The 27,646-nt window shown below is 52.5% G+C and overlaps 1 protein-coding gene across 6 annotated transcripts in view; it reads right to left on the reverse strand.

The window, feature by feature from the left end:
- The window catches only part of TANC2 (tetratricopeptide repeat, ankyrin repeat and coiled-coil containing 2), a 216,432-nt gene that overhangs the window by 114,268 nt on the left and 74,518 nt on the right, over window positions 1-27,646 (reverse strand). For 5 of the 6 annotated variants that reach the window (XR_011699673.1, XM_071577333.1, XM_071577335.1 and 2 more), the window contains exon 6: window positions 4,272-4,379. Coding sequence is in view for 4 of the 6 variants with exons in the window: in XM_071577333.1 (XP_071433434.1) it covers window positions 4,272-4,379 (108 nt within the window). In the remaining 2 variants the exon portion in view is untranslated. Of the gene's footprint in view, window positions 1-4,271; window positions 4,380-19,042; window positions 19,968-27,646 lie in introns of those variants that run through there. The other variant, XM_071577336.1, reaches the window with a different exon arrangement.

Here is a 27,646-nt window from a genome sequence, read left to right on the forward strand (position 1 = left end):
CTCAAAGCCACCACACGCCTTTCTCTGTCATCTTGTTGGATGCAACAACCACAAAAAGTGGACCAATTTCTGCTTTCACCTGAACAGATTGAATGAATTTTTACCCACCTACACCCCCTTCTCGACACATCAAATGCAATTATAAAAACAGTAATTAAAAAACCCTTTATATATTTAAACTTCATCACGTCCTTGCCATCAGAGCTTCCCTGAAAAGACACTCAGCCCCCCCCCTGGATGTTCCTGCTCTTTCCTCGAAGTTGGAGCGTCAGGAGCTCGTCATCCCACGCTCTGAGTCACCCTGCAGATGTCACAGCCAATCCTCCCCCCGAGGGCAGCGGTGCCACCCTGGTTGCCCAGGGAACCACCTCCCTGGAATGTGCTCCAAAGGTGCCTGAAGCCTTAAAATAAACATTTTGGGGATGGAGCAAAACTTCCCCTCTCTCGGCATGTGCAGCTGAAAGGCTCGTTCCTGAGTGCAGAGCAGATAATGGGCTTTTTTTTTCTGCTAGCTGGGGGTTTGAAACTGCCTTTCAGGGGGTGATTAATGACATTTCTTGTCAGGGTTCATGTTACAAACCCCTCCACCTCCACTCCACTGTCAGGCAGAACTTCACCCGAGTTTTTTCCTCACACTTCCAGTCCTGGAGATGCTCAGGATTGAGCACTTGGTGCCACATCCTTCACAGAGCACACAAATTTCAGAAGAGTCTAACTCTGAAGAAAGGAGCTGTATTTCCCTGGAAAACTCATTACAGGCAGTGCCTGAAGTTTTCCCATCTCCAGGGTAGGACTCAGCCCCATCCTATGCCCAGACTCGAAGTCCTCTGGTCCCTTCACAGAATGGATTGGGTTGGAAAAGACCTCCGAGATCATCAAGTCCAACCCTTGGACCAACTCCAGTCCCTTTACCAGATCATGGCACTCAGTGCCACGGCCAAGCTCAGCTGAAAAACCTCCAGGGATGGGGAATCCACCCCCTCTCTGGGCAGCCCATTCCAATCCCTGAGCACTCTCTCTGCAAAGAATTTCTTTCTGCTCTCCAACTTCAATTTCCCCTGGCAGAGCTTGAGCCCATCGTGCCCCCTTGTCCTATTGCAGAGTGCCTGGGAGAAGAGACCAACCTCCACCTGGCCAGAACTTCCCTTCAGGCAGTTCCAGACAGTGCTGAGGTCACCTCTGAGCCTCCTCTTCTCCAGGCTGAACACCCCCAGCTCCCTCAGCCTCTCCCCACAGCACTTGTGCTCCAGTCCCTTCTCCAGCCTCGTTGCTCTTCTCAGTTGGGTTGGAAGAGACCTCTGAGATCATCAACCCTTGATCCAACCCCACTGTGATCACCAGCCCAGGGCACACAGTGCCCTGGGCTGGTGATCACAGTAGGGTTGGATCAAGACATGGTGGATTCTTTGTCCCTGGAGGTGTTTAAGAGGACACTCAGAGCCACATCCAGTCCCTTCTCCAGCCTCGTTGCTCTTCTCAGTTGGGTTGGAAGAGACCTCTGAGATCACCAAGTCCAACCCTTGATCCAACCCCACTGGGATCACTCTGGCACTCTGTGCCCTGGGCTGGTGATCACAGTGGGGTTGGATCAAGACATGTTGGATTCTCTGTCCCTGGAGGTGTTTCAGAGGACACTCAGAGCCACATCCAGTCCCTTCTCCAGCCTCGTTGCTCTTCTCTGGCCCCGCTCCAGCCCCTCAATCTCTTGCCTCAACTGAGGGGCCCAGAACTGAACACAACACTCAAGGTGTGGCTTAGTGGTGGCCTTGGCAGAGTTGGGTTTATAGTTGGACTCCAATGATTTTAAAGGTCTTTTCCAACCTAAGTGGTTCCACAATTCCACTGTGACCCTTTTTTCCCCTTCCTTAATGACACTTTGTGTTTCTTTAATGACACATCAATGCAGCACAAACCCCCTTTTTCCTTCCAGATCACTCCACTATCAGCAAAAAGGAAATCAAACAGCAAAAACAGACATGAAAGGAACTGCAGATGGCAATGTCAGTGCCCATGGCTGGGCTTGGCAGCAGCCCTGCCCCTCCCAGCTGGGCACAGGGGCACACACGTGAATTTACAATTCAATTCTAATCCTCTGGAGATGCAATGCTGAGAAGTTTATAATTATTAACCATTATAAACAAGAGAGTAGAAGCCATTGAGTCAGGGGGGAAAAAAAAGGCTGCAACAGCACAATTTTAATTGTAATTCATGGGGATTGAAAAAAAAGCAGCACTTTTCAAGGCAACTGTGGCCTCAAAGGAGGCACTGCCAAGTCCTGGGACTGCCTTTTTATTTCCTAAGACAACTCCTCTCTCAGACACAATGCATTAAAGAAAGCTCACTTTCCAAATTTGGACACCCTTCAATTAATCCCTCCAGTTCTGGGCTCTCCTGAAGCTTTGCTACAAGTTCAGCAGCCACAGAAATAATAAACCCAAATAAACCCCCTGATCCCACAGAGTCCTTCACTGGGATGACCTTCACTGGCTGCTGCAGCTGCTCAATTCCCAGGCAGATGTCCCACATTTCCAGAGCACTCCAATACATCCCTGAGCCCATCCAGAGCATCCCAACACATCCCTCAGCACATCCAGGGGTCTCCAGTACATCCCTGAGCCCATTCAGAGCATCCCAACACATCCCTAACTCCATCCAGAGCATCCCAACACATCCCTGAGCCCATCCAGGGCACTCCAGCACATCCCTCAGCCCATCCAGGGCACTCCAGCACATCCCTGAGCCCATCCAGAGCATCCCAACACATCCCTGAGCCCATCCAGGGCACTCCAGCACATCCCTCAGCACATCCAGGGCACTCCAGCACAGCCCTGAGCCCATCCAGAGCATCCCAGCACATCCCTGAGCCCATCCAAGGCACTCCAGCACATCCCTCAGCCCATCCAGGGCTCTCCAGCACATCCCTCAGCCCATTCAGAGCATCCCAACACATCCCTAACTCCATCCAGAGCATCCCAACACATCCCTCAGCCCATCCAGGGCTCTCCAGCACATCCCTCAGCCCATCCAGAGCATCCCAACACATCCCTGAGCCCGTCCAGGGCACTCCAGCACATCCCTCAGCACATCCAGGGCACTCCAGCACATCCCTGAGCCCGTCCAGGGCACTCCAGCACATCCCTCAGCCCATCCAGAGCATCCTAACACATCCCTCAGCCCATCCAGAGCATCCCAACACATCCCTGAGCCCATCCAGAGCATCCCAGCACATCCCTGAGCCCATCCAAGGCACTCCAGCACATCCCTCAGCACATCCAGGGCACTCCAGCACATCCCTCAGCCCATCCAGAGCATCCCAACACATCCCTGAGCCCGTCCAGGGCACTCCAGCACATCCCTGAGCCCATCCAGAGCATCCCAGCACATCCCTGAGCCCATCCAAGGCACTCCAGCACATCCCTCAGCCCATCCAGGGCTCTCCAGCACATCCCTCAGCCCATCCAGGGCTCTCCAGCACATCCCTCAGCCCATTCAGAGCATCCCAACACATCCCTAACTCCATCCAGAGCATCCCAACACATCCCTCAGCCCATCCAGAGCCTGCAGTGGGTTTGGATCTCTCTGGTCAGACCCAGGGAAAGCCACAGAGGGAAGGGCAGGACTGAGCCCTCAATGCTGCTGCTTTCAGGTCCAGCCTCCTCCCAGCACCTTCAGGCCTTCCCAGGGTGCCAGGAAGGATGTGGGCAATGCCAAGGGGAGCTGCAGATGCCAGGCCCTCTCTCCCACCTGGCTCTGCCTGGGCTCAGGAGGGTTTAGGCAGAGCCTGCCCAAGCCAAGGGAGCAAACAGGGTTAAGGCAGGAAGGGCCATGACCCACTTCTATTTGTGTTCCACCAGAGGCCTCCAGCAAGATGAATGTACTTTGAGAGCAACTACTACAGGAGGCATAAATCAACCAGGATTCCTTTAAAACTAAAATAACAGTTAAATAAACCCCCCAATATTCTCAGCTGCAGGTTACAAGGTTTGGCTTTAGCTGATTTAATGCTACTTTTGCAACGTGGTTTTACTGCAGGGCAGCATCAGGAATTAAATAAGGAGTGAGACCACTGGCTGATTTTTACCCTCTGTGGCTTATTCTGAGTGGGGGGAGAGTGACCACACACCAACCTGAGAGAGACAACCACGACCATCCCAACAGGAATCACCACTTGGCTGGGTGAGCTCCCACGGAGCATCCAGGCAGAATTCCCTGTGAAATCCCTCCTGGCTGGCACTGCCCCTGACCCCCCCCCAGAGCTGCCCAAGCCTTACCAGGGCAGAAGGAGTCGATGTCCAGCTTGGGGGCTGAGAGGGTGGGCGAGCCCAGCTCGGCCTCGGGGATTCGAGGGCTCTCCACGAACTTGGCTTTCCTCAGAGGAGCTGCAGGAGAAGGAGGGGAGAGAGAAAGGGGGTCATGAGTGAGGGAAAGAGCAAAGAACAGATGGAAGCACTTAACGACACTGGCAGGCTCAGATCAGGTTACTCTTTCTTTCCTTTTTTTTTTTTTTTAAATTATCTGCATTCTTTACAAAGGAGATGGTTCTTGGTTCAACTTTCCAAAAGTGTGTGAGCACTGAGGCACATTCCTGATGATCTCAAACACTTCCTTTTCTCCTATTTTATGATTTTTTTTTTAATAGGAGGCCTGGATTCAGCAACTGTGGAAAAGCTGAGAATAGAAAAGCACAGAGAGCCCATCAGGGTTTAAGCAACTTTACTATAAATATCTGAACTCAACACTCAAATGTTGTGTCCAGGAATTGTTTCCTTTAATATAAAATTCCAATTTTAACACTCAAATGTTTTGTCCAGGAATTGTTTCCTTTAACATAAAATTTCAATGTTAACACTGAAATGTTGTGTCCAGGAATTGTTTCCTTTAATAGAAAATTTCAATTTTAACACTCAAATGTTGTGCCCAAGAATTATTTCCTTTAATATAAAATTTCAATGTTAACACTCAAATGTTGTGCCCAGGAATTGTTTCCTTTAACATAAAATTCCAATCTTAGCACTCAAATGTTGTGTCCAGGAATTGTTTCCTTTAATATAAAATTTCAGTGTTAACACTCAAATGTTGTGTCCAGGAATTGTTTCCTTTAATAGAAAATTCCAATTTTAACACTCAAATGTTTTATCCAGGAATTATTTCCTTTAATATAAAATTTCAATGTTAACACTCAAATGTTGTGCCCAGGAATTGTTTCCTTTAACATAAAATTTCAACTTCAAAACATTCCCAAACAGGTTTGGTGTTGAGCACAAAAACTGAACCCTCCATTTTTATCCTTGCAAATCCAAAGGGGATCAAGAGACTCAATAAAAAACAGGGAAAAGGTAAAAGTGCCTCTGACAAAGCAGTTCTGACCACCAGTGCTGGAAAAATGGGATTTTCCACATGGTTTTAACAGCCTGAACTCTCAAAGACACAAAATTCTGTACAACATTTGTTTGGAATAAAATGAATTCAAATAAAAGTGGTTTAGTAAAAGCCTTTAAATAAATTCCTACCAGAGCAGAGAAAGAGAACAAGAGAATAAGTTCTAAGCAGAGATTATTATATTGCATTTCCAAGTCAAACCCTCGTGCCCATTACAGGGAAAGGCTAATTTGAAAACCACCCAGCAGCAGTTCCAGGGGGCAGCAGCTCTGCCCCTTCTTTACATAAATTATATTTATAGTTCTCTGTCCCACAAATTCAATTTGGGATCTGAAACTAAAGAGGGGGGGGGAGGTTATTCTTGTGCTTCTCCTGCAATAAAAGCCCAGCAGGGCAGGGAATGAGCAGCAAAGAATCTCCTGGGATTTGGGAGCTGGAGAGGCTGAGCCAGGACCAGGATGAGCAGCCACAGAGACAAAACCCCCAGAGATGCCAGGAAGGGTTTTAAAAAGAGGTGTGGAAAAGCCTCTCCTTCCCTCTGGGTAAGGGTTTTGTGGGGTGATGGTCCCTGATGAGCCCCGATGGGTTGAGGGAGATGTCCCAGCCCCCTGCAGGGATGCCCCAAGGAGAGGACAAAGGCTCTCAAACTGAGAAGATTAACAAAGGGTGGAGTGTTAAGAAACAGCAGAGCCTTCCTTTGGGATATCTTCTATAACCACTCCAGGGCCCACCTCCCCTCAGGCATCACCATCACCCCCCAATAAACTGACTTTAAGCCACACAAAACCACATGAAGGAAAAAAAAAAAGGTATAAAAAAGTGTTTGGAGTTTAAACTCCAGCAGAGAGGAGAGGGGAACTCTCTGTGAGGGGAACTGCTGCAGCTTGTCCTGTCTCCTCCTCCTCCTGGAACAACGTAGGGGTGACAAGACCACCTGCTTTCTGTTTTTCTACACAACTTTCTTAACTTTACGTTCTTACAAAGCTTATTCCTTCATACATTCTACCTTATATCTTATGTTAACACCTACTTTGACTCTTGCTTTATAAGCATCTTCTTTCCTGACTCTGCTTTGCTGCCTTAATACCAATAACAGGAACTCGCTTCACACTTTGATACTTTATATTGGTTGTTGCTTTTGCTGTTCTTTATAAGCCCAGCTCTGTTTTGCAACTACAGTAACTTGCTTTGCTTTCATAGAATAGAATCAAAGAATCCTAGAATGGATTGGGTTGGAAAAGACCTCCCAGATCATCAAGTCCAACCCTTGGTCCAACTCCAGTCCCTTTACCAGATCATGGCACTCAGTGCCACGGCCAAGCTCAGCTGAAAAACCTCCAGGGATGGGGAATCCACCCCCTCTCTGGGCAGCCCATTCCAATCCCTGAGCACTCTCTCTGCAAAGAATTTCTTTCTCATCTCCAACTTCAATTTCCCCTGGCAGAGCTTGAGCCCATCGTGCCCCCTTGTCCTATTGCTGAGTGCCTGGGAGAAGAGACCAACCCCCACCTGGCCAGAACTTCCCTTCAGGCAGTTCCAGACAGTGCTGAGGTCACCTCTGAGCCTCCTCTTCTCCAGGCTGAACACCCCCAGCTCCCTCAGCCTCTCCCCACAGCACTTGTGCTCCACTCCCTTCTCCAGCCTCGTTGCTCTTCTGAGTTGGGTTGGAAGAGACCTCTGAGATCATCAAGTCCAATCCTTGATCCAACCCCACTGGGATCACTCTGGCACTCTGTGCCCTGGGCTGGTGATCCCAGTGGGGTTGGATCAAGACATGTTGGATTCTCTGTCCCTGGAGGTGTTTCAGAGGACACTCAGAGCCACATCCAGTCCCTTCTCCAGCCTCGTTGCTCTTCTCTGGCCCTGCTCCAGCCCCTCAATCTCTTTCCTCAACTGAGGGGCCCAGAACTGAACACAACACTCAAGGTGTGGCCTCCCCAAGGCAGAGTCCAGGGGAAGGGTCACTGCCCTGGGCCTGCTGGCCACGCTAGTTTGGATACAATGTGCAGTTTCTTTTTCAACATGTGTGTTGATAAGAAGCTGCTCTGCCCTTTTTGTTTTGTGTTAGAGAGTGGTGGGCAAGATATTTTATTTTCCTGTTACTGAGAGAGTGTCTGGATAAGTGTTTTAGGTGGCTGTTTTTAGTCAGTAGTTCTTTGTTGCTGGTTTCTGTCTGTTGTGAATTTGGGATACACTGAACTTGAGTTTGGTGTTTGTCTCTGTAAAATGTGTTTTGTGCTGGTTCTTTTGGAGTCTTTTATTATCAATTAAATCCAATCTTGCAGCTCAACATTCTCACTGGCAAAGGAGAACCCACAAGAACTGTCACATATTTGTGTTAATAAATGTTATTTTGGGAGCTGTTGTGGGGAAAGTTCTTTTCTGGCTTAAGTGTGGCTTCATAGCAGAGGTCAGAACCCCTTCCAACCTGGGGCTGTCCCTGTTGACAGACAGTGCTGGGGACAAGGCTCTGACTGTCTAGAAGTGCTTATTGCTAATAACTTTAATTAATACAGTTCAGACCAGAAATCTTTGCATTTCTGTCTCCCCTCCTCCCTTTCACGTGACAGATTTTTTTCCCACCTTGGGCTGAGTTCTCACCCCCACAGGGACACTCTGAGGAGCAGGAGGTCGTTTAATTAACACCCAGACATGGCAGGAGGGGGAGAGAAGGGACTTTCATCTTCCCATCCCAACCTGTCAAGTGGCTTTTGACTCCTGGGAGCTGTGGCACAGTCTGCCCTTCCCCACGTCATCTGCCAGCCAAAATTCTCCTTTGCAGCATCTTCTGAAGCCTTTGAAAATTGCCCTTTTTTTTCAGCAGAAATTCCTCATCTGTGACTCAAGGTTTAAACTTGTGCCTGAGAGGAGGAGGATGAAAGAGCAGAAGGGGAGGCAGCACCACTTGCTCCAGCTCTCCAAGTCATCTTGTTATGAAAACAAGCACTTGCCCCCTGATATTTTCCATAAATTTCTGTTGCAGTCAGTTTGCCTTTTCAAGTTTCAAACTCCCAAAGCAGAAGAGTCACTGCAGAGCTGGGCCTGGAGGATGAAACCACGTCAGGAGGATTTGGAGCCTACGTAAGATTTGCTCAAACACCCCAAAAAACGCTCCCAAATGGCAGAACCCAGGGAAGAGCTGGAGGGGAAAATGTTCCTCAAGCCCTCACATCCCTTTTCCCAACAGTTTTATTTCATTAAATGTTAAATTCAGAACAGATGAGAGGGGAAGGCTACAAAACATGAGCTCTGAATCGTGTTATTCCCCTTCAGTCTCCCTCTATCCTGTCAGTAATTCAGCACCTCAAACATGGCACCAAAAATGAGCAGAACTGTCCAAAAAGGACCTGGATATTTTATAAAGGACAAACAGAGCAGCAAAGAGCTCAGGCACTTCAATCAAATTCCAGGTAATCTGGTAATTCACTCTTAGAAAGAATTTATTGCACCAATTCCTAAACATAAAGCCCAACTTAGCCAAAGACAAAGCTCAGATTTCAAGCTCAGCTTTAATTAAACATCCACTCAGGCAAACACATTTTCCCCTCTGGAGTGAAGCTGATGGCAAGACAGAGCTCAGGGAGAACTTGGGATTTATGGGGCTTTTTTAGATGGGCTGTGTTGAACATTTCAGGCTGGAGAATCCTTTGTGGGCACCAACAAAGCTGAACTCAACTCAAGGCACAAGAGAAAACTCGTTTCACTGATGATTTTTCCCTCAGCTGCTCATTTGGGCATTTAGAGCCCCAAAATCTCCACAAGGCACCTGCACCCTGGGAGGGACAATCCCAGCAAGGACCAGGTCTGGTTCTTGAGGTGAAAATATTGGTGGGAAGGCACCACCTTCAGGGTCTCCTTCCAAGCTGGAGGAGCAACAAGGTCCTGAAGGAGCAACAAGGTCCTGAAGGAGCAACAAGACCCTGAAGGAGCAACAAGGTCCTGGAGGAGCAACAAGGTCCTGGAGGAGCAACAAGGTCTTGAAGGAGCAACAAGGTCCTGGAGGAGCAACAAGGTCCTGGAGGAGCAACAAGGTCTTGAAGGAGCAACAAGATCCTGGAGGAGCAACAAGGTCTTGAAGGAGCAACAAGATCCTGAAGGAGCAACAAAGCCAAGAGGAGCAACAAGACCCTGAAGGAGCAACAAGATCCTGAAGGAGCAACAAGGTCCTGAAGGAGCAACAAGACCCTGAAGGAGCAACAAGATCCTGGAGGAGCAACAAGATCCTGAAGGAGCAACAAGATCCTGGAGGAGCAACAAGATCCTGAAGGAGCAACAAGGTCCTGGAGGAGCAACAAGATCCTAAAGGAGCAACAAAGCCAAGAGGAGCAACAAGGCCAGGAGGAGCAACAAAGCACTGGAGGAGCAACAAGATCCTGGAGGAGCAACAAGATCCTGAAGGAGCAACAAGATCCTGAAGGAGCAACAAGGCCAAGAGGAGCAACAAGATCCTGAAGGAGCAACAAAACAAAGGAGGAGCAACAAAGCACTGGAGGAGCAACAAGATCCTGGAGGAGCAACAAGATCCTGAAGGAGCAACAAGATCCTAAAGGAGCAACAAAGCCAAGAGGAGCAACAAGGCCAGGAGGAGCAACAAGGCACTGGAGGAGCAACAAGGCACTGGAGGAGCATTTATGGCCACAAAGGCACCAAGCTGGTGACTTCCCCTCAAAAAACACTTTCTCACTTCCACCTACTCCTTTCCAGGGCTGAGAAGAGAAAGAGAAAAGTGTACCAGGGATAAAATGTGTCTCCTGCCGAGCCTGCCTTCAGCTCTGCTGAGAAAATCCCTGTGGAAATGCCAAGGTTGGACCTCCCACAACCTGCCCAGGGCACCCAAGGGATCCCAGCTCAGCACAGGAGTGGCTGCCTGGGCTCCCAAAGAGCAGCTCCAGGTGCTGTGTGTGCCTGGCAAGAATCCAGCTCCACTGGGCACACCTTTTTTAGGGCAGGAGAGGAGACAGAAAGGAATTCAAAACCAAGGGAGGAGACAGAAAGAGATTTAAAATCAGCCTGCAATGCAAAAGCAACGCTCAGTCCAGTCCTAACACGTAGATTTATCCAATTTATATATATATAATGTTTAGATTTTAAATATATACCTATTTCTTATTTATTATCTAATATTTAGAGTTGTATAATTCACATTTTACTGTTGCTCTTAAGAACAATGTGCTGGACAAGCTGAGGAGCTGCTGGAGATCCCTGGGCTTGGCTGCTGCTCCTCCTTCCTCTCTGGAATGATCCTCCTGTCCACCACAGAAAGCTTCAAGCTATCCCATCTCCTCACAGTGCAAGGCCTTTTTCTTCCAAGGACTCTCAACCATCCCATCCCATCCCATCCCATCCCATCCCACTCCATCCCATCCCATCCCATCCCATCCCATCCCATCCCATCCCATCCCATCCCATCCCATCCCATCCCATCCCATCCCATCCCATCCCACCCCATCCCATCCCTTCCCATCCCATCCCATCCCACCCCACCCCATCCCACTCCATCCCATCTCATCCCATCCCATCCCATCCCATCCCATCCCATCCCATCCCATCCCATCCCATCCCATCCCATCCCACCCCACCCCACCCCATCCCACCCCATCCCATCCCATCCCATCCCATCCCATCCCATCCCATCCCATCCCATCCCATCCCATCCCATCCCATCCCATCCCATCCCATCCCATCCCATCTTACCCTGTCCCATCTCATCCTATCCAATCTCATTTTATCCCATCCCATCCCATCCCATCCCATCCCATCCCACCCCATCCCATCCCTCCTCTTCTGCCACTCTCCTGTTGTCCCATTTTGAGGGCCACAAAACCGACACTTTCCACAATCAGAAAAGAGAACCAGACATTCAACACAAAAGCTCAAGAAGGAATTCCTGGCTGGGAGTGTGGGCAGGTCCTGGCACAGGTGCCCAGAGAAGCTGTGGCTGCCCCAGCCCTGGGAGTGTCCCAGGCCAGGCTGGACAGGGCTTGGAGCACCCTGGGCTGGTGGGAGGTGTCCCTGCCCATGGCAGGGGTGGGATCCTTAAGTTTCCCTCCATCCCAAACCATTCTGGAATCCTGTGATTCCATGGAGTTGGAGGATGTTCAAAGCTGGATTTAGAACCAGAGATCTCAGAGCCCCTTCCAGTGCCCAAAGGGGCTCCAGGAGAGCTGGAGAGGGACAAGGGATGGAGGGACAGGACACAGGGAATGGCTTCCCACTGCCAGAGGGTAGGGACAGATGGGATATTGGGAAGGAATTCCTGGCTGGGAGGGTGGGCAGGCCCTGGCACAGGTGCCCAGAGAAGCTGTGGCTGCCCCAGCCCTGGGAGTGTCCCAGGCCAGGTTGGACAGGGCTTGGAGCACCCTGGGCTGGTGGGAGGTGTCCCTGCCCATGGCAGGGGTGGCACTGGGTGGGCTTTGAGGTCCAAGGAGAAACTTTACCCAGCGTGGTACAAGCTGAAGCTCAGCCCCAATTAGTTTTTTAAGAGGAGTCTGGATATGGCACTTGGTGCCAAAGAGGGGTTGGATTAAGGGTTGGATTTGATGATCTCAGAGGTGTCTTCCAACCCAAGTGATTCTGTGATTCTGTGATTCTATTTAGTGCAGATGATGGGCATTATTCCTCCTCATCCCCTTACACAACCTGCCCTTCAGCAAGAATTTGCCTTCCAGGGCACCAGCAGCAGGTCTGGCTCCACATCATTTATGTCTCTTGTGCAAAACATCAGAAAAAAAAGCCAGAAAAGCTTCTAGAAATGTTCTAATCTTTCAGAACTTTTCCATTTCCACTGCCATGGCTCTTGCTTTGGGATATGATTCCAAAAGCATCTTTTCTAACTGGGGGATAGAGGAAAAAGAGAAATAAATTATAATGAAGTGTTTAGAAAATCCTGAGGAGTAAGAGGCTCTCCAGAGCTGAAGCAGCACCTGGGGAGGGCACCAGGCAAGGCTCAGACAAGCAGCTCCAAACCTGCCAACCCACACATGGCACCTACCAGGACCCTCAATATCTGCTTTAATTAACACAGGGCTACTGAACCAAACAAAGCCTGAAAATGAGGATTATTCATTTTCCTTTGCTCAAAGTACCATTTCAAACCCATCTGGGTTCCTTTGTTTCCTCCTTTCCCTGAGCTGGGGGATGTTCCTGCTCTGCTGACAGGAAGATGCCCATCCCCACCTGCAGCACAAAAAGCTCAGGCCATCAGCAAAGCAGCTGCTTCCAAGGGGATTATTCTGCCTGCTGAAAAAGCTGATGCTGGAATAAGAAAGCAGCTTGTTTGGAAATGGATGTGCACAACATGTACTTGGCAGTGGACCAAGAGCCATATTTTGGTAACAGACAGTATGTTATTAATGAAGTGCATGGAGGAGGGATGGGCTCTACTACTGCATGTTGGGAGGTGCAAGAGCTCTTGGTGAAGGTTTCTCACACATGAGGCACAGAGGGACACCAGAACACAGCTGGGATGGGCCACAGACAGCTCTGCCAGGACTCCAAAGAACCTGAAACCAGCAATAAATCACCCAATTCTAGAGTGGGTTGGGTTGGAAAGGACTTAAATCCCTTTCCATGGGCAGGGACACCTCCCACCAGCCCAGGGTGCTCCAAGCTCTGTCCAGCCTGGCCTGGGACACTCCCAGGGCTGGGGCAGCCACAGCTTCTCTGGGCATCTGTGCCAGGGCCTGCCCACCCTCCCAGCCAGGAATCCCTTCCCAATATCCCATCTGTCCCTGCCCTCTGGCAGTGGGAAGCCATTCCTGTGTCCTGTCCCTCCATTCCTTGTCCCAAGTCCCTCTCCAGCTCTTCTGAAGGCTCCCAGTAAGTCAAGCAGAGTTTATCTGCTCTCCACATCAAGCAGGACCAGCCACAATTCCTGTCCTTCTCCACTCTGGAGCTCTTTGCTTTGAGATGGGAGTTGGTCACCTCTAGAGAAGTGACCAGAGGGTTGTCTCTCCCATTTTACTCCTGGAAATCAGAGAATCATCAAAAGATTTGGGTTGGGAGGGATCTCAAAGCCCACCCAGTGCCACCCCTGCCATGGGCAGGGACACCTCCCACCAGCCCAGGGTGCTCCAAGCCCTGTCCAACCTGGCCTGGGACACTCCCAGGGCTGGGGCAGCCACAGCTTCTCTGGGCACCTGTGCCAGGGCCTGCCCACCCTCCCAGCCAGGAATCCCTTCCCAATATCCCACCTATTTGAAGCCATTTCCTCTTGTCCTTGCAAGAATTCCATCTCTCTTGTGGCCCCTTTATCCAAGAATGGGATTACACAGCACCAACATCTACTCAAGGGAAGCCACCACAAGGAAAGACCCAGAGCCAAAGCTCCAGCTCCATCCTCACCCCTCTGGTGGTCTGGGCACTGCTCAGGGATCTGTGATGAGAACCCAGCACGTGGCTCTGCAATGACCCTTCAGAAACCTCCTCATGTGCTGCTGGAACGTGCCCCGAGTGGCATCACCCCAGGCTTGGTGATGAGACCACGAGTGTTCCTGAGCCTGAGCAGGGTCTCCTGCACCAGGGACAGATCACAGGAGGCACCATCAGAGCCTCCCAGCTATGGATCCCATGAGGATCCCATGGGGATCACATGGGGATCACATGGGGATCAGCTCCTGCCAAAGCAATGGGCAGTCGTTGGGCAGGTGACCCAACCCAAGAGCTTAGTGTGGTCCTGCAGGACACAGGGAGAGGTTTCCAAACAACTGTCCTGTTGTGGTGGGAGCAGGAGAGGAGCAGAGAACATGCCCAGCTGGAGATAAGGGCTTTTCCTTGGAAAACAAGCAGCCTGGTGGGACATCAGAGCCCAGGACACCTCCGAGGAGGTTCCAGGAGCAGGAGGAGGAGAGACACAGCCAAGGGAAGAGCCATGGCCTGATTTAACTCCACAGGAGGCTCCCACACCACCTCCTCTCGCTACAGAAACCTCTTGACTACGTCTGAAAATTCCAACTCTCACCCAGCACAAGCGTAAGCGCGACAGATGCTCCATTTTGTGCAGCCCTGGTGTGAAATAAGGACAATTCCTATCCCTGAGCCTCTGAAGAGCTGTGGAGCTTCCTTTTCAACATTCTCTGCACCCAAGAAGCTTTTGGGTTCTCCCTTTGTTTGGCATCTCCAGAAGGAGGTGGAATGTTTGGCATCTCCAGAAGGAGGTGGAAGGCAGAGCTGTTGGCACCTTTTCCCAGCCCCAGGGCTGTGATGACACATTTGCCACATCCTCTGCAAGGCTGAGCAGCCCAAGAGCTCAAGAAATAACCGTGGGAAGAGCAAATCCTGAAGGTTCTGCAGGGCTGGTGGGCAGGAGCAACATTCCCAACTCCAGGGGAAATGTGGGATCTGCTGCATCCCTTTTCCTGCAATCCCTGCTCTGAAAATAAGGAAACACAGAACAGGGTTTGTCTCATAAACAGCACTGGGGAAAATCCATGCCAGGACTGGCCAGTGGCTTTCAAAATAATAATAAAAAAAAAAATGATGTGTCAGTTTTTTCCTTTCCTTTCATTCAAAAAATTAAAAGTCACATCCAAACCGTCGTGAAATTAATGCAAAAATCATCACGAGTTTGACAAATCTCCAACAAACCCAAACCCCTCAACGCAGGATTTGGTTGAATTCCAAAAGTTACAAACACTGTTTATCTGCATAAATTTCAGAGACAGTTTTGGAGCTCCAAAAAGAAACTTAAGTGGGAAATTTTCCCATTTCACACCAAGGGTTGTGTTGGTTTAATAAAGACAAATGTGCATCTGTGGGGCTGGAGGGGCAAATTCCTCCACCTGTTTCAGCTCTGAGAGCACAGTTGGTTTCCTTTTCAGTCTGTGCCTGTCAAAACACATCACAGGTCCCAAAATAATGGATGAAGAAGCCCAAAAATGGATAGTAAGAACTGACACACCAGGAAAAAATAAAATACTCAGCACATGTTGCTGTCACTGAAGGAGGATCCTCCTTCTCCAGCAGGTTCTTTGCTGGGGGACAAAATCAGGGAATTGCTCTGAGGTTGGGAAAGATCACAGGTCCTGTCTGACCAACCTGATCTCTTTTTACCATCAGGTGACCCACCTGGTGGATGAGGGGAAGGCTGTGGGTGGGTCTGTCTGGACTTCAGCAAGGCCTTTGACTCTGTCTCCCATAAGATACTCCTGGAAAAGCTGGTAGCCCATGGCTTGGACAGGTGTCCCCTCTGCTGGGTCAGGAGCTGGAGGGCCCAGAGGGTGCTGGTGAACGGGGCTGTGTCCAGCTGGTCACCAGTGGTGTCCCCCAGGGGTCTGTGCTGGGTCCAGTCCTGTTTAACATCTTTATTGATGATTTAGATGAGGGGATTGAGTCCATCAGCAGCAAATTTGCTGCTGACACCAAGTTGGGAGGGAGTGTCGAGCTGCTGGAAGGCAGGAGGGCTCTGCAGAGGGATCTGGAGAGACTGGAGAGATGGGCTGATTGCAATGGGATGGAGTTCAACAAGGCCAAGTGCAGGTCCTGCCCTTTGGCCACCCCAAGCCCTGCAGCGCTCCAGGCTGGGCACAGAGTGGCTGGAGAGCAGCCAGGCAGAGGGACCTGGGGGGGACTGAGGGACAGGAAGCTCAACAGGAGCCACCAGTGTGCCCAGGTGGCCAAGAAGGCCAAGGGGATCCTGGCCTGGATCCAAACTAGCGTGGCCAGCAGGCCCAGGGCAGTGACCCTTCCCCTGGACTCTGCCTTGGGGAGGCCACACCTTGAGTGTTGTGTTCAGTTCTGGGCCCCTCAGTTGAGGCAAGAGATTGAGGGGCTGGAGCAGGGCCAGAGAAGAGCAACGAGGCTGGAGAAGGGACCGGATGTGGCTCTGAGTGTCCTCTGAAACACCTCCAGGGACAGAGAATCCAACATGTCTTGATCCAACCCCACTGGGATCACCAGCCCAGGGCACTCAGTGCCCTGGGCTGGTGATCCCAGTGGGGTTGGATCAAGGTTGGACTTGGTGATCTCAGAGGGCTCTTCCAACCCAAGTGAGAAGAGAAGAGCAATGAGGCTGGAGAAGGGAGTGGAGCACAAGAGCTGTGGGGAGAGGCTGAGGGAGCTGGGGGTGTTCAGCCTGGAGAAGAGGAGGCTCAGAGGTGACCTCAGCACTGTCTGGAACTGCCTGAAGGGAAGTTGTGGCCAGGTGGGGGTTGGTCTCTTCTCCCAGGCACTCAGCAATAGGACAAGGGGGCACGATGGGCTCAAGCTCTGCCAGGGGAAATTGAAGTTGGAGATGAGAAAGAAATTCTTTGCAGAGAGAGTGCTCAGGGATTGGAATGGGCTGCCCAGAGAGGGGGTGGATTCCCCATCCCTGGAGGTTTTTCAGCTGAGCTTGGCCGTGGCACTGAGTGCCATGATCTGGTAAAGGGACTGGAGTTGGACCAAGGGTTGGACTTGATGATCTCGGAGGGCTTTTCCAACCCAATCCATTCTAGGATTCTATTCTATGATTCTGTCTCCAAGATCATCAAGTCCACTCTGTGCCCACCTTGAGCACTGAGTGCCACATCCAGTGGGCACCTCCAGGGCTGGGCATTCCAAACCTCCCTGGGCAGTCCCTGCCAAATCCTGACCACCCTTTCCAAGAAAAAATTCCTGCTGAGCCAACGGGGTTTGCCACGTGGAGAGTTCAAGGCAGGACTGAAACCCCCCAATGAAATGTTGCTCCTCTGTGTGTGGTTTTCAGGCCGTTTTTGAAGAAGGGATTATTCAAAACTCGGACAGAGCCCAAGTTTTCTACTTAGGAAGCCTCCAGAAAGCCCCAGATTGCAAAGGATTGGGGAAAATTCAAGGGAAAAAGAATCATGGTGAAAAAACACATCGTGCACCTTGAAAGTCCCTGAATGTGGGGGCAAATTCCAGGTGGGTGGGGGCACATTCCAGGTGGGTGGGGGCAAATTGCAGGTGAGTGGGGGCACATTCCAGTGAGTGGGGGCTCATGCCAGGTGGGTGGGGGCACATTCCAGTGAGTGGGGGCAAATGCCAGGTGAGTGGGGGCAAATTGCAGGTGGGTGGGGGCTCATTCCAGGTGGGTGGGGGCAAATTCCAGGTGGGTGGGAGCACATTCCAGGTGGGTGGGGGCAAATTCCAGGTGGGTGGCGGCAAATTCCAGGTGAGTGGGGGCACATTCCAGCTGAGTGGGGGCAAATTCCAAGTGAGTGGGGGCACATTCCAGCTGAGTGGGGGCAAATTCCAGGTGACTGGGGGGTCATTCCAGGTGAGTGGGAGCAAATTGCAGGTGAGTGGGGGCAAATTCCAGGTGACTGGGGGGTCATTCCAGGTGAGTGGGAGCAAATTGCAGGTGAGTGGGGGCAAATTCCAGGTGAGTGGGGGCACATTCAAGGTGGGTGGGGGCAAATTCTAGGTGGGTGGGGGCAAATTCCAGGTGGGTGGGGGCAAATTGCAGGTGAGTGGGGGCTCATTCCAGGTGCGTGGGGGCTCATTCCAGGTGAGTGGGGGCTCATTCCAGGCGTGTGGGGGCTCATTCCAGGTGAGTGGGGGCAAATTCCAGGTGGGTGGGGGCAAATTGCAAGTGAGTGGGGGCTTGTTCCAGGTGAGTGGGGGGCAGATTCAAGGTGAGTGGGGGCTCATTCCAGGTGAGTGGGGGCTCATTCCAGGTGAGCGGGGGCACATTCCAGGTGAGTGGGGGCTCATTCCAGGTGAGCGGGGGCACATTCCAGGTGGGTGGGGGACATTCCAGGTGAGTGGGGGCTCATTCCAGGTGAGCGGGGGCACATTCCAGGTGGGTGGGGGCAAATTGCAAGTGAGTGGGGGCTTGTTCCAGGTGAGTGGGGGCTCATTCCAGGTGTGTGGGGGCTCATTCCAGGTGAGTGGGGGCTCATTCCAGGTGAGCGGGGGCACATTCCAGGTGGGTGGGGGACATTCCAGGTGAGTGTCCCCTTCCACAAAGGAACAGGAATGTCAGAGCAGTGTCATGCCCAGGGAATTCAGCAGAATTCCCTCAACAGAAATGCCAACACTGTGCCATAAAACACTGGCTGCAAACGCTGTGCCATAAAAACGCCTTCAATCAAAGGAGCAAATTCTGTCCTGCCCCCACCAATTTGCAGCACAAAAATGAGCTGCACCACCAGCACCTCAACAGCTTTTCCTCCAATTGCACCTTGATAATGACTGTTTATTTATTTGTGTTTCCAGCAGCACGGAATTAAACCCCTCACTCTTTCAGTGCAAAGCCAAGATCTCCCTCCCCCAGCACAGGGGGGTTTATAATCCACTCAAATCTAATTTGTGGTGTTTTTGGAACTCAGAAGGCAAACCTTATCTCAGTGCTATTCTTACAACATTTTAAAGCCCAACCACTCGGGATCTGTAGCGTTTCCAGCTCCCTCCCCAGCAGTTCTTTCTATTCCAGCAAAGCTGAGAAATGCCAATTTTTCCCCCGGCACGTTCATTTTGTTCTGCGTGAGAAATTCTGCACATCAGAGCGAGGAGGTGACAAACTCCAGATTATGTAAAACTATTGCAACAACAACTACAAGACAAACAACCAGCAGCAGCATCAGCCCTTCCTGCCACCAAATCCCTCCTAGTCATGGCTCCCCCCAGTCCCTTCCTGCCCAGGGATTTCTGCAGGGAGAGGTTGAGGAACGTCAAACGCGATGCCAGGCAATGTCTGGGTACCACAAATCGGCCAAATACTCACAGGGCTTTGTGTGCTCTGCCACGTTGGGAATTCAGCGATGCCAGTGCCCAGAGAGCAGCGGCTCCTGCCCCCCTGTCCCCAGTGCCAGCTCCATCCTGCTGGTGCCCACGTCAGGATGAGCCTACAGGTGCCACCTCCCGCCGCTGACGTCGAGCTCCGCTCCCAAAAGCACATCCAGCGGCTCCCCGCGGTGCCCTCCGAGCATCACCTGGGCATCACCTGGGCATCTCCAGGGCACCAGGGAGGGTTCGGGAGCAGCTCCGGCACAACCAGCCTTCCCTCTCGGCCAGCTCAGCCCTCCCGAGCCGCTCCGGTTCGTGCCGCAGCCAAAGGAGCCTCTCCGCCTCCCCGGGGAGGATTTTCACGGGTCCTTCCTCCGGCGCAGTTCCATTCGCTGTTTTCCCGGAGCCAAGGGGGGAAGGAGCAGGGAAAAGCAGGAGCAGGGAAATGAAGGAGCTGGGAAATGCAGGAGCGAGCGGGTCGGGGATGGTCCGGACGAGTGGGGGGATGCTCCGGGTGAGAGGGTCGGGGATGGTCCGAGAGAGAGGGCTGGGGATGCTCCGGGTTGGGGATGCTCCGGGTCGGGGATGGTCCGAGAGAGGGCTGGGGATGCTCCGGGTTGGGGATGCTCCGGGTCGGGGATGGTCCGAGAGAGGGCTGGGGATGCTCCGGGTTGGGGATGCTCCGGGTCGGGGATGGTCCGAGAGAGGGCTGGGGATGCTCCGGGTTGGGGATGCTCCGGGACGGGGATGCTCCAAGCGAGAGGATTGGGATGGTCCAGGCGAGCGGGGGGTGCTCCGAGCGAGAGGGTCGGGATGCTCCGGGTGAATGGGGGGATGCTCCGAGCGAGGGGGTCGGGATGCTCCGGGCGAGGGGGTCGGGGATGCTCCAGGCGAGGGGATCGGGGATGCTCCGGGCGAGGGGGTCGGGATGCTCCGGGTGAGAGGGTCAGGATGCTCCGGGCGAGGGGATCCGGGATGGTCCGGGTGAGCCGGTCGGGATTGCTCCGGATGAACAGGGGGATGCTCCGGGCGAACAGGGGGATGCTCCGGGCTCGGGATGCGCCGGGCGAGCGGCGCTGGCTGGCGCTGCAGCCCGGGCGGGAGCCGATGAATGGTGCAGTGCTGCGGTTGGCATGGCAACGCAGGGAAAAAAAGCGGCCCCATATAAGGAGTTGTGACATGGATTCTGGGAACAATTTCCACTAAAAGGCTCCGAGCCTTTGGATGCTTTAAAGCCGCAGCGGCCCCTCCGTGGTGGGCGCGGGTTTTGTTGTCGCCGCTGAAGGATCGGGCACAAATCTCGCGGCTCAGCATCGTGTCCAGCTCGGGCACGCTGGCACTGGGAGGGCTGTGCCAAAGCACAACGAAACGACCTGGGTTGGCAGCGTGTTCAAAGAACTGGGACTGAAACGATGGCATTTATTAATTAAGGGAAATGGCCAGATGCTAATAAGGACCCAAATGACGGTCTGGGATAACGAGGGTAAAGGACCCAAATGAAGGTCTGGGGTGACGAGGGTACCACGGAGCCCTCCCAGGTGAGGAGCTCTGCCCAGGCACAGCGAGGCTGAGATGAGCCAAACTGCAGCACCATCAGGTGGCTGAGAGCTTGAGTGGCACTGCCACCAACACACAGCCTGCAGCTCCTCCCAGGGACAGCAAAACATCCCCAAATTAATCCATAACCCACAACTGCCCGGCAAGGAGGGCTGGTGAGGCCCCCAAAGCACCTCCAGCTCCAGCAGAGCAGAGGAAACCAATTCAGCTGCCACACCGAGCTGTGAGCAAGGCCAAGGTTTGTGTTCCACGTGCAACACGGAGCAGGAAAGCCACTTTATTGTGCACATCATCAGCAGCTTTTCCCCTGCCACATGTGCTCAAAGAGACAACACACCAGGAGTGAGAGGATCCAACACCAACCAAAGCTGCAGGGCTGGAGTCTCTGCCCAGCAGCTGGATCTGAACACACAGAAATCCTTCCCATGGATGACTCTGTTTTATTTCAACAAATAAAGAAACTCTGAATGGTTTGGGTTGGAAGGGACCTTAAAGTCCATTCAGTGCCACCCCTGCCATGGGCAGGGACACCTCCCACCAGCCCAGGCTGCTCCAAGCCCTGTCCAACCTGGCCTGGGACACTCCCAGGGCTGGGGCAGCCACAGCTTCTCTGGGCACCTGTGCCAGGGCCTGCTCACCCTCCACAGCCAGAAAATCCTTCCCAATATCCCACCTATCCCTGCCTTGTGTCCATGTGAAGCCATTCCCCTTGTCCTGTCCCTCCATCCCTTGTCCCCAGTCCCTCTCCAGCTCTCCTGGAGCCCCTTTGGCCACTGGAAGGGGCTCTCAGGTCTCTGGCTCTAAACCCAGCCTAGAACATTCTCCAACTCCATGGAATCACAGGATTCCAGAATGGTTTGAGATGGAAGGAAACTTAAGGATCCCACCCCTGCCATGGGCAGGGACACCTCCCACCAGCCCAGGGTGCTCCAAGCCCTGTCCAGCCTGGCCTGGGACACTCCCAGGGCTGGGGCAGCCCCAGCTTCTCTGGGCACCTGTGCCAGGGCCTGCCCACTCTCACATCACAGGATCATCAACAAGGTTGGAAAGACCTTCAAGATCATCACATCCAAATGCCAACCCAGCACAGCCACCACGTTCCACACTAACCCACCTCCTCAAGTGCCACATCCCCACGTTCTCTGAAGGATTCCAGGACTGGTGACTCCAGCACTGCCCACAAGTGCCAGCAGAGCTGGTTTCCCCCCAGCACTGGCACCTCTGAGGTGGTGCCTCATCATCTCTCACATTCCCACCCAGCTGAGCTGCTGCACCAGTTTGGAGGGAGAGACTGAGTGGTCCCAGGGACTGGAGTCAATAACTTGAGCTTGTCAGCACAGAACAAGAAACAATTCAGGGTTTCCAGCAGGGACAGCTCAGCTTTTTAATCCCACAATGACAATCAGCATCAAGAATATTGAACCATCTGATGGAGATCCAGAGAAGGGAGAAGTGACAACCCTCCTGGCTGTTCCCAAGAGATACAAGAGCATCCCAAGAGGGGTGGGGAGATGACAAGACCTCCAGCAGTACAAATCTCATGGGTGATGTTGTCTGTGGGACTCCCAACCCAGATGGACTTGGGGAGTGGTGAGAACCACGATGGTGGGCCCTTACTGGTGTCACTGGGAGGGGCAAAGCTCCATCCTGCTCAGCCCTGAGCTGAAGTTCTAGTGAAAGAACACAGATTTTCTTTAGGGAAGAGGCTGAACACACCTCTGAGTTATGAAGGGATAAAATCCATTTTCTTGAAGGGTCCCTGTATCACCCAGGAATATTTCCACTCACTCCTGTGAAGTTTATCCTCAGAGTCCCCCACATTCCCAAAGCACAAGGGAGAAATGTCCCCAAAAGCAGAGGAAAGCAGTTCCAGGGGCCCAGGTCTTTGAAGACAATTCCCAGTGGCCACAGGAGGCCTCCGAGTTGCCAACTGAGCCATCTCAGCCAGGTTTTTGTTACCCAAACCCCCTGAATTCCCTGCTAATATCCCCCCTCCTCCCCCTGGGCACCCACTGCTCTTTCCCAGAGAATCCCAACGTTTCCAATCAGCCATTCAGCAGGAGAAAAATAGCAAGAGGAATAAAATTATCCCTGGGCATGGAAATGTGCAATATGCAAATCAGCACTCCTGGAGGAGGAGGAGGAGGAGGAGGAGGAGGAGGAGGAGGAAGAGGAGGAGGAAGAGGAGGAGGAAGAGGAGGAAGAGGAGGAGGAAGAGGAGGAGGAAGAGGAGGAAGAGGAGGAGGAAGAGGAGGAGGAAGAGGAGGAGGAGGAGGAGGAGGAGGAGGAGGAGGAGGAGGAGGAGGAGGAGGAGGAGGAGGAGGAGGAAGAGGAAGACGAAGAGGAAGAGGAGGAGGAGGAGGAGGAAGAGGAGGAAGAGGAGGAGGAGCAGGAGGAGCAGGAGGAAGAGGAGGAGGAGGAGAAGGAAGAGTGGGGTGGGCACAGGGCTTTGTGTGAACCCTCTGCACGTGCACAGGGATGGCAGGAACCATCAGGAGCTGAGTTTTCCAGCCCAATATCTCATCTCTTAACAGAGTATTTCTGGCACCGATTCAGGAGAGTACTTGGATGAACTCATCCCTCCTGGAAAGCAACCCTGGGCTCAAGGCAGGTACACAGCATTAATTTCAATGCCCTGAGGAAGAAATAACACACTTTGCAGGCTTGGTGGAATATTGAAGCCCATTGGTTTGAAAGCAGTTGCTCTTTGTGCCTTTTAAGTGCTGATTTCATTCCAGACACAAAGCAAAATGGTGTCTTCACTTCCTTACCCTGGGCTGGGAGGGGGTTTGCTCCCTTTTTATTATGTTTTTTTGCACATTACACTTGCTAATAAAGGCACTGTTGTTAAAAAACCAACATTAACCACCATAAACTGAGGTTAAACGTGGTGATTTTCAGTGTGTTCTCAGCCAGTGCTGCACAAGGGGTGGCACAAGAGCTGATTACTGATGCTGACTATTCCCTCACCCCTCAGAGCCACAATGCCCCGAGTTTTCTTAATCACCAGACTATTCAGCAGAGTGGAAATTGCACCCACATGGAATATTTATCACCCTGTGGCTCCAGCCAAGGCTCCATCCCCAGCAAACCCAGATACCACCAGGGAGTGACCTCAGCTCCTCTGGAGAGAGAAACAACACCCCATGGAATGTGTTCCTGGGGCTTTTGACCACAAAGGGGCATTTTGACTTTTCTGTGGCTGAAAAGCTGCCTTGGTTACCAATCAGCAGGTTAAGGGCTTGAAAAGGTTAAATTAGCAGAGAATCATGGAATGCATTGGGTTGGAAGGGACCTTAAAGAGTCATGGAATGGGCAGGGACACCTCCCACCAGCCCAGGGTGCTCCAAGCCCTGTCCAACCTGGCCTGGGACACTCCCAGGGCTGGGGCAGCCACAGCTTCTCTGGGCACCTGTGCCAGGGCCTGCCCACCCTCCCAGCCAGGAATTCCTTTCCAATATCCCATCTATCCCTGCCCTCTGGCAGTGGGAAGCCATTCCCTGTGTCCTGTCCCTCCATCCCTTGTCCCTCTCCAGCTCTCCTGGAGCCCCTTTGGGCACTGGAAAGGGCTCTGAGATCTCTGTCTCTAAACCCAGCCTAGAACATCCTCCAACTCCATGGAATCACAGGATTCCAGAATGGTTTGGGATGGAGGGAAACTTAAGGATCCCACCCCTGCCATGGGCAGGGACACCTCCCACCAGCCCAGGGTGCTCCAAGCCCTGTCCAACCTGGCCTGGGACACTCCCAGGGCTGGGGCAGCCACAGCTTCTCTGGGCACCTGTGCCAGGGCCTGCCCACCCTCCCAGCCAGGAATTCCTTCCCAATATCCAACCTAAATTTCCCCTCTTCCAATCTGAAGCCATTCCCCCTTGTCCTGTCACTACAGGTCCTGAGGAAGAAGAATCCCTTCCTTGTAGCCCCTTCAGGCTGTTGGGAGAATTTGGGAAATGGTTCAAGGAATTAAAGCTTTAGGAAAAAAATAAAATAAAATAGAAGAGACAATGAAGATTTTTATGTAGGAAACTGTCCCATCCCTTCCCCAACCCCTCTGCAGATACAGAATTATGACAGGAGTGGGGGCAGTCCCACACACATGTCTGGAAGGAGCAAACAGCAGGAAAAGCCTCTACAATTGGATAATTTCTCGGCAATTTTCCATGCTCTGAAGGTCCCTTTGATAAATCCATGTGGCAACTGTCAGGCAGACAAAGGGCTCTCTTTGTAAGCTCAGCCTCCCAGAATGAGCCTCATCCCCTCTCTGACAGCACTCACTGCTGCCTTTGTGTGGGATTAACCATGGCCAGGAGAAGGAGACACAGAGGAGGAGGAGACCAGCACAGAATCCCAGAACATCCCGAGCTGGGAGGACCCTCCCAGCCCTGCTGGGACCTCTCTGGGCATTCACTGCCCAGCTCCTGGAGCTTTGTTTTTATCTGAGAGATCTGCCAGTCACAGGAAGGTTTTTGAATCAGTTCTGCCAGGTTTGGAGTGTGCTGTGAGAGCACAGCCATGGCTGCTGTAAAACCAGGGGGTGACTGGGTGAGACACCAAAAAATCATAGAATCACAGAATCAGTTGGGTTGGAAAAGACCTTTGAGATCATCAAGTCCAACCCTTGGTCCAACTCCAGTCCCTTTACCAGATCATGGCACTCAGTGCCACGGCCAAGCTCAGCTGAAAAACCTCCAGGGATGGTGAATCCACCCCCGCTCTGGGCAGCCCATTCCAATCCCTGAGCACTCTCTCTGCAAAGAATTTCTCTCTGATCTCCAACTTCAATTTCCCCTGGCAGAGCTTGAGCCCATCGTGCCCCCTTGTCCTATTGCTGAGTGCCTGGGAGAAGAGACCAACCCCCACCTGGCCACAACTTCCCTTCAGGCAGTTCCAGACAGTGCTGAGGTCACCTCTGAGCCTCCTCTTCTCCAGGCTCAACACCCCCAGCTCCCTCAGCCTCTCCCCCACAGCACTTGTGCTCCAGTCCCTTCTCCAGCCTCGTTGCTCTTCTCAGTTGGGTTGGAAGAGACCTCTGAGATCACCAAGTCCAACCCTTGATCCAACCCCACTGGGATCACTCTGGCACTCTGTGCCCTGGGCTGGTGATCACAGTGGGGTTGGATCAAGACATGTTGGATTCTCTGTCCCTGGAGGTGTTTCAGAGGACACTCAGAGCCACATCCAGTCCCTTCTCCAGCCTCGTTGCTCTTCTCTGGCCCCGCTCCAGCCCCTCAATCTCTTGCCTCAACTGAGGGGCCCAGAACTGAACACAACACTCAAGGTGTGGCCTCCCCAAGGCAGAGTCCAGGGGAAGGGTCACTACCCTGGGCCTGCTGGCTCCAAAATAGCTCAAGCTGTGCAGTTGCCTTCACAAATTTAATATGAACTCCAAATTTTCTGTTTTCTTTGATCATGCTGGTTACTAATGACTAGAACTGTGGAGGGACTTTATAAACTGCCAGTCAATGTACCCTGGCAAGTATTTGTTGATGTAGTAAATAGTCATTCCACAGGCAGCTCATTCAGGGAAGGGTTGGAGCTGTGCCAGGGCAGGGTCAGGTGGGATCTCAGGGAAAGGCTCTTCCCCCAGAGGGTGGTGGGCACTGACCAGGCTCCCCAGGACAGTGGGCACGGCCCCGAGGCTGCCAGAGCTCCAGGAGGGTTTGGATGACCCTCTGGGGCACAGGGAGGGACTCTTGGGGAGCTTCCTCCTCCCATCTTTCCTGCCCAAGGGAGCCCAAATCCAGCTGGACTGGCAGGATGGGGAAGGGATTTCACCCTCCACAGGGTTTGTTCAGCTGGAGAAGAGGAGACTGAGAGGAGACCTTTGGGGGTCTGCAGCTCCTCCTGAAGGGGCAGCTCCATCTCTGCTCTGTGTGAGCAGTGCCAGGACTCAGGGAAGGGCTGGAGCTGTGCCAGGGCAGGGACAGGACCCAGGGAAGGGCTGGAGCTGTGCCAGGGCAGGGACAGCACCCAGGAAAGGGCTGGAGCTGTGCCAGGGCAGGGACAGCACCCAGGAAAGGGCTGGAGCTGTGCCAGGGCAGGGACAGGACCCAGGGAAGGGCTGGAGCTGTGCCAGGGCAGGGACAGGACCCAGGGAAGGGCTGGAGCTGTGCCAGGGCAGGGACAGGACCCAGGGAAGGGCTGGAGCTGTGCCAGGGCAGGGACAGGACCCAGGGAAGGGCTGGAGCTGTGCCAGGGCAGGGTCAGGTGGGATCTCAGGGAAAGGCTCTTCCCCCAGAGGGTGGTGGGCACTGACCAGGCTCCCCAGAGCAGTGGGCACAGCCCCAAGGCTGTCAGAGCTCCAGGAGGGTTTGGATGATTCTCCAGGGCACAGGGTGGGATTGTTGGATCATAGATCCATGTGGATCCCTTCCAGCTCAGGATATTCTATGATTCTTTCTGCTGCTCAGGGGTATTTTTGCTTTCTAAACCTCTCAGATTAGTAGTAAATAAGAGCCAGACAATCAGGAGTAGTTGAGGAAACATGATCAGTACTATGAATAACAAAGAGCTTTCCCAGCTCCTTTCCACTCACCTCCCCAAAGCAAACAAATTCTTATCATGACTGCAGGAGGATGGAAAATAAACACCTTCCTTTTACAAGATCAACAGTAAATTAAACTAATAACTTTAAAAATCTGCTCCACCAAAGCAGGGAAACACCCCCAAGTGTAGCAGGAGGCACCGAGACAGGGCCATGCAAGGCATGGGCAGGGCTTGGCCTGGCACATGGGACTGGCTCCAGCTGGAACAGGATATTCCAACCAGATGGAAAAGGGAAGGAATGCAAGCAGAAGGCAGATGGAGTCACCTTCCCTGTCCATGTCCAAAGGAGTTCTGTGTGTGACCCCAAAATGAACCTCTGAACACAACTGGGAGCCTTTTCTTCTCCTGCTTCTGAGCACTAACAATGGTCAGCATTTCACTGACACCATCCTGGTTTGGAGCCAACCTGTCCAGGTCTGGATTTCATGGCAGAGAATTTCCAAGCCCCACAGCCACAGGAATGTTTCCCCAGAGGGTGAGCACAAGCTCCAGAGGTTTG

The sequence above is a fragment of the Pithys albifrons genome, chromosome 25 (genome assembly GCF_047495875.1).
Source record: "Pithys albifrons albifrons isolate INPA30051 chromosome 25, PitAlb_v1, whole genome shotgun sequence".
Classification (NCBI taxonomy): domain Eukaryota; kingdom Metazoa; phylum Chordata; class Aves; order Passeriformes; family Thamnophilidae; genus Pithys; species Pithys albifrons.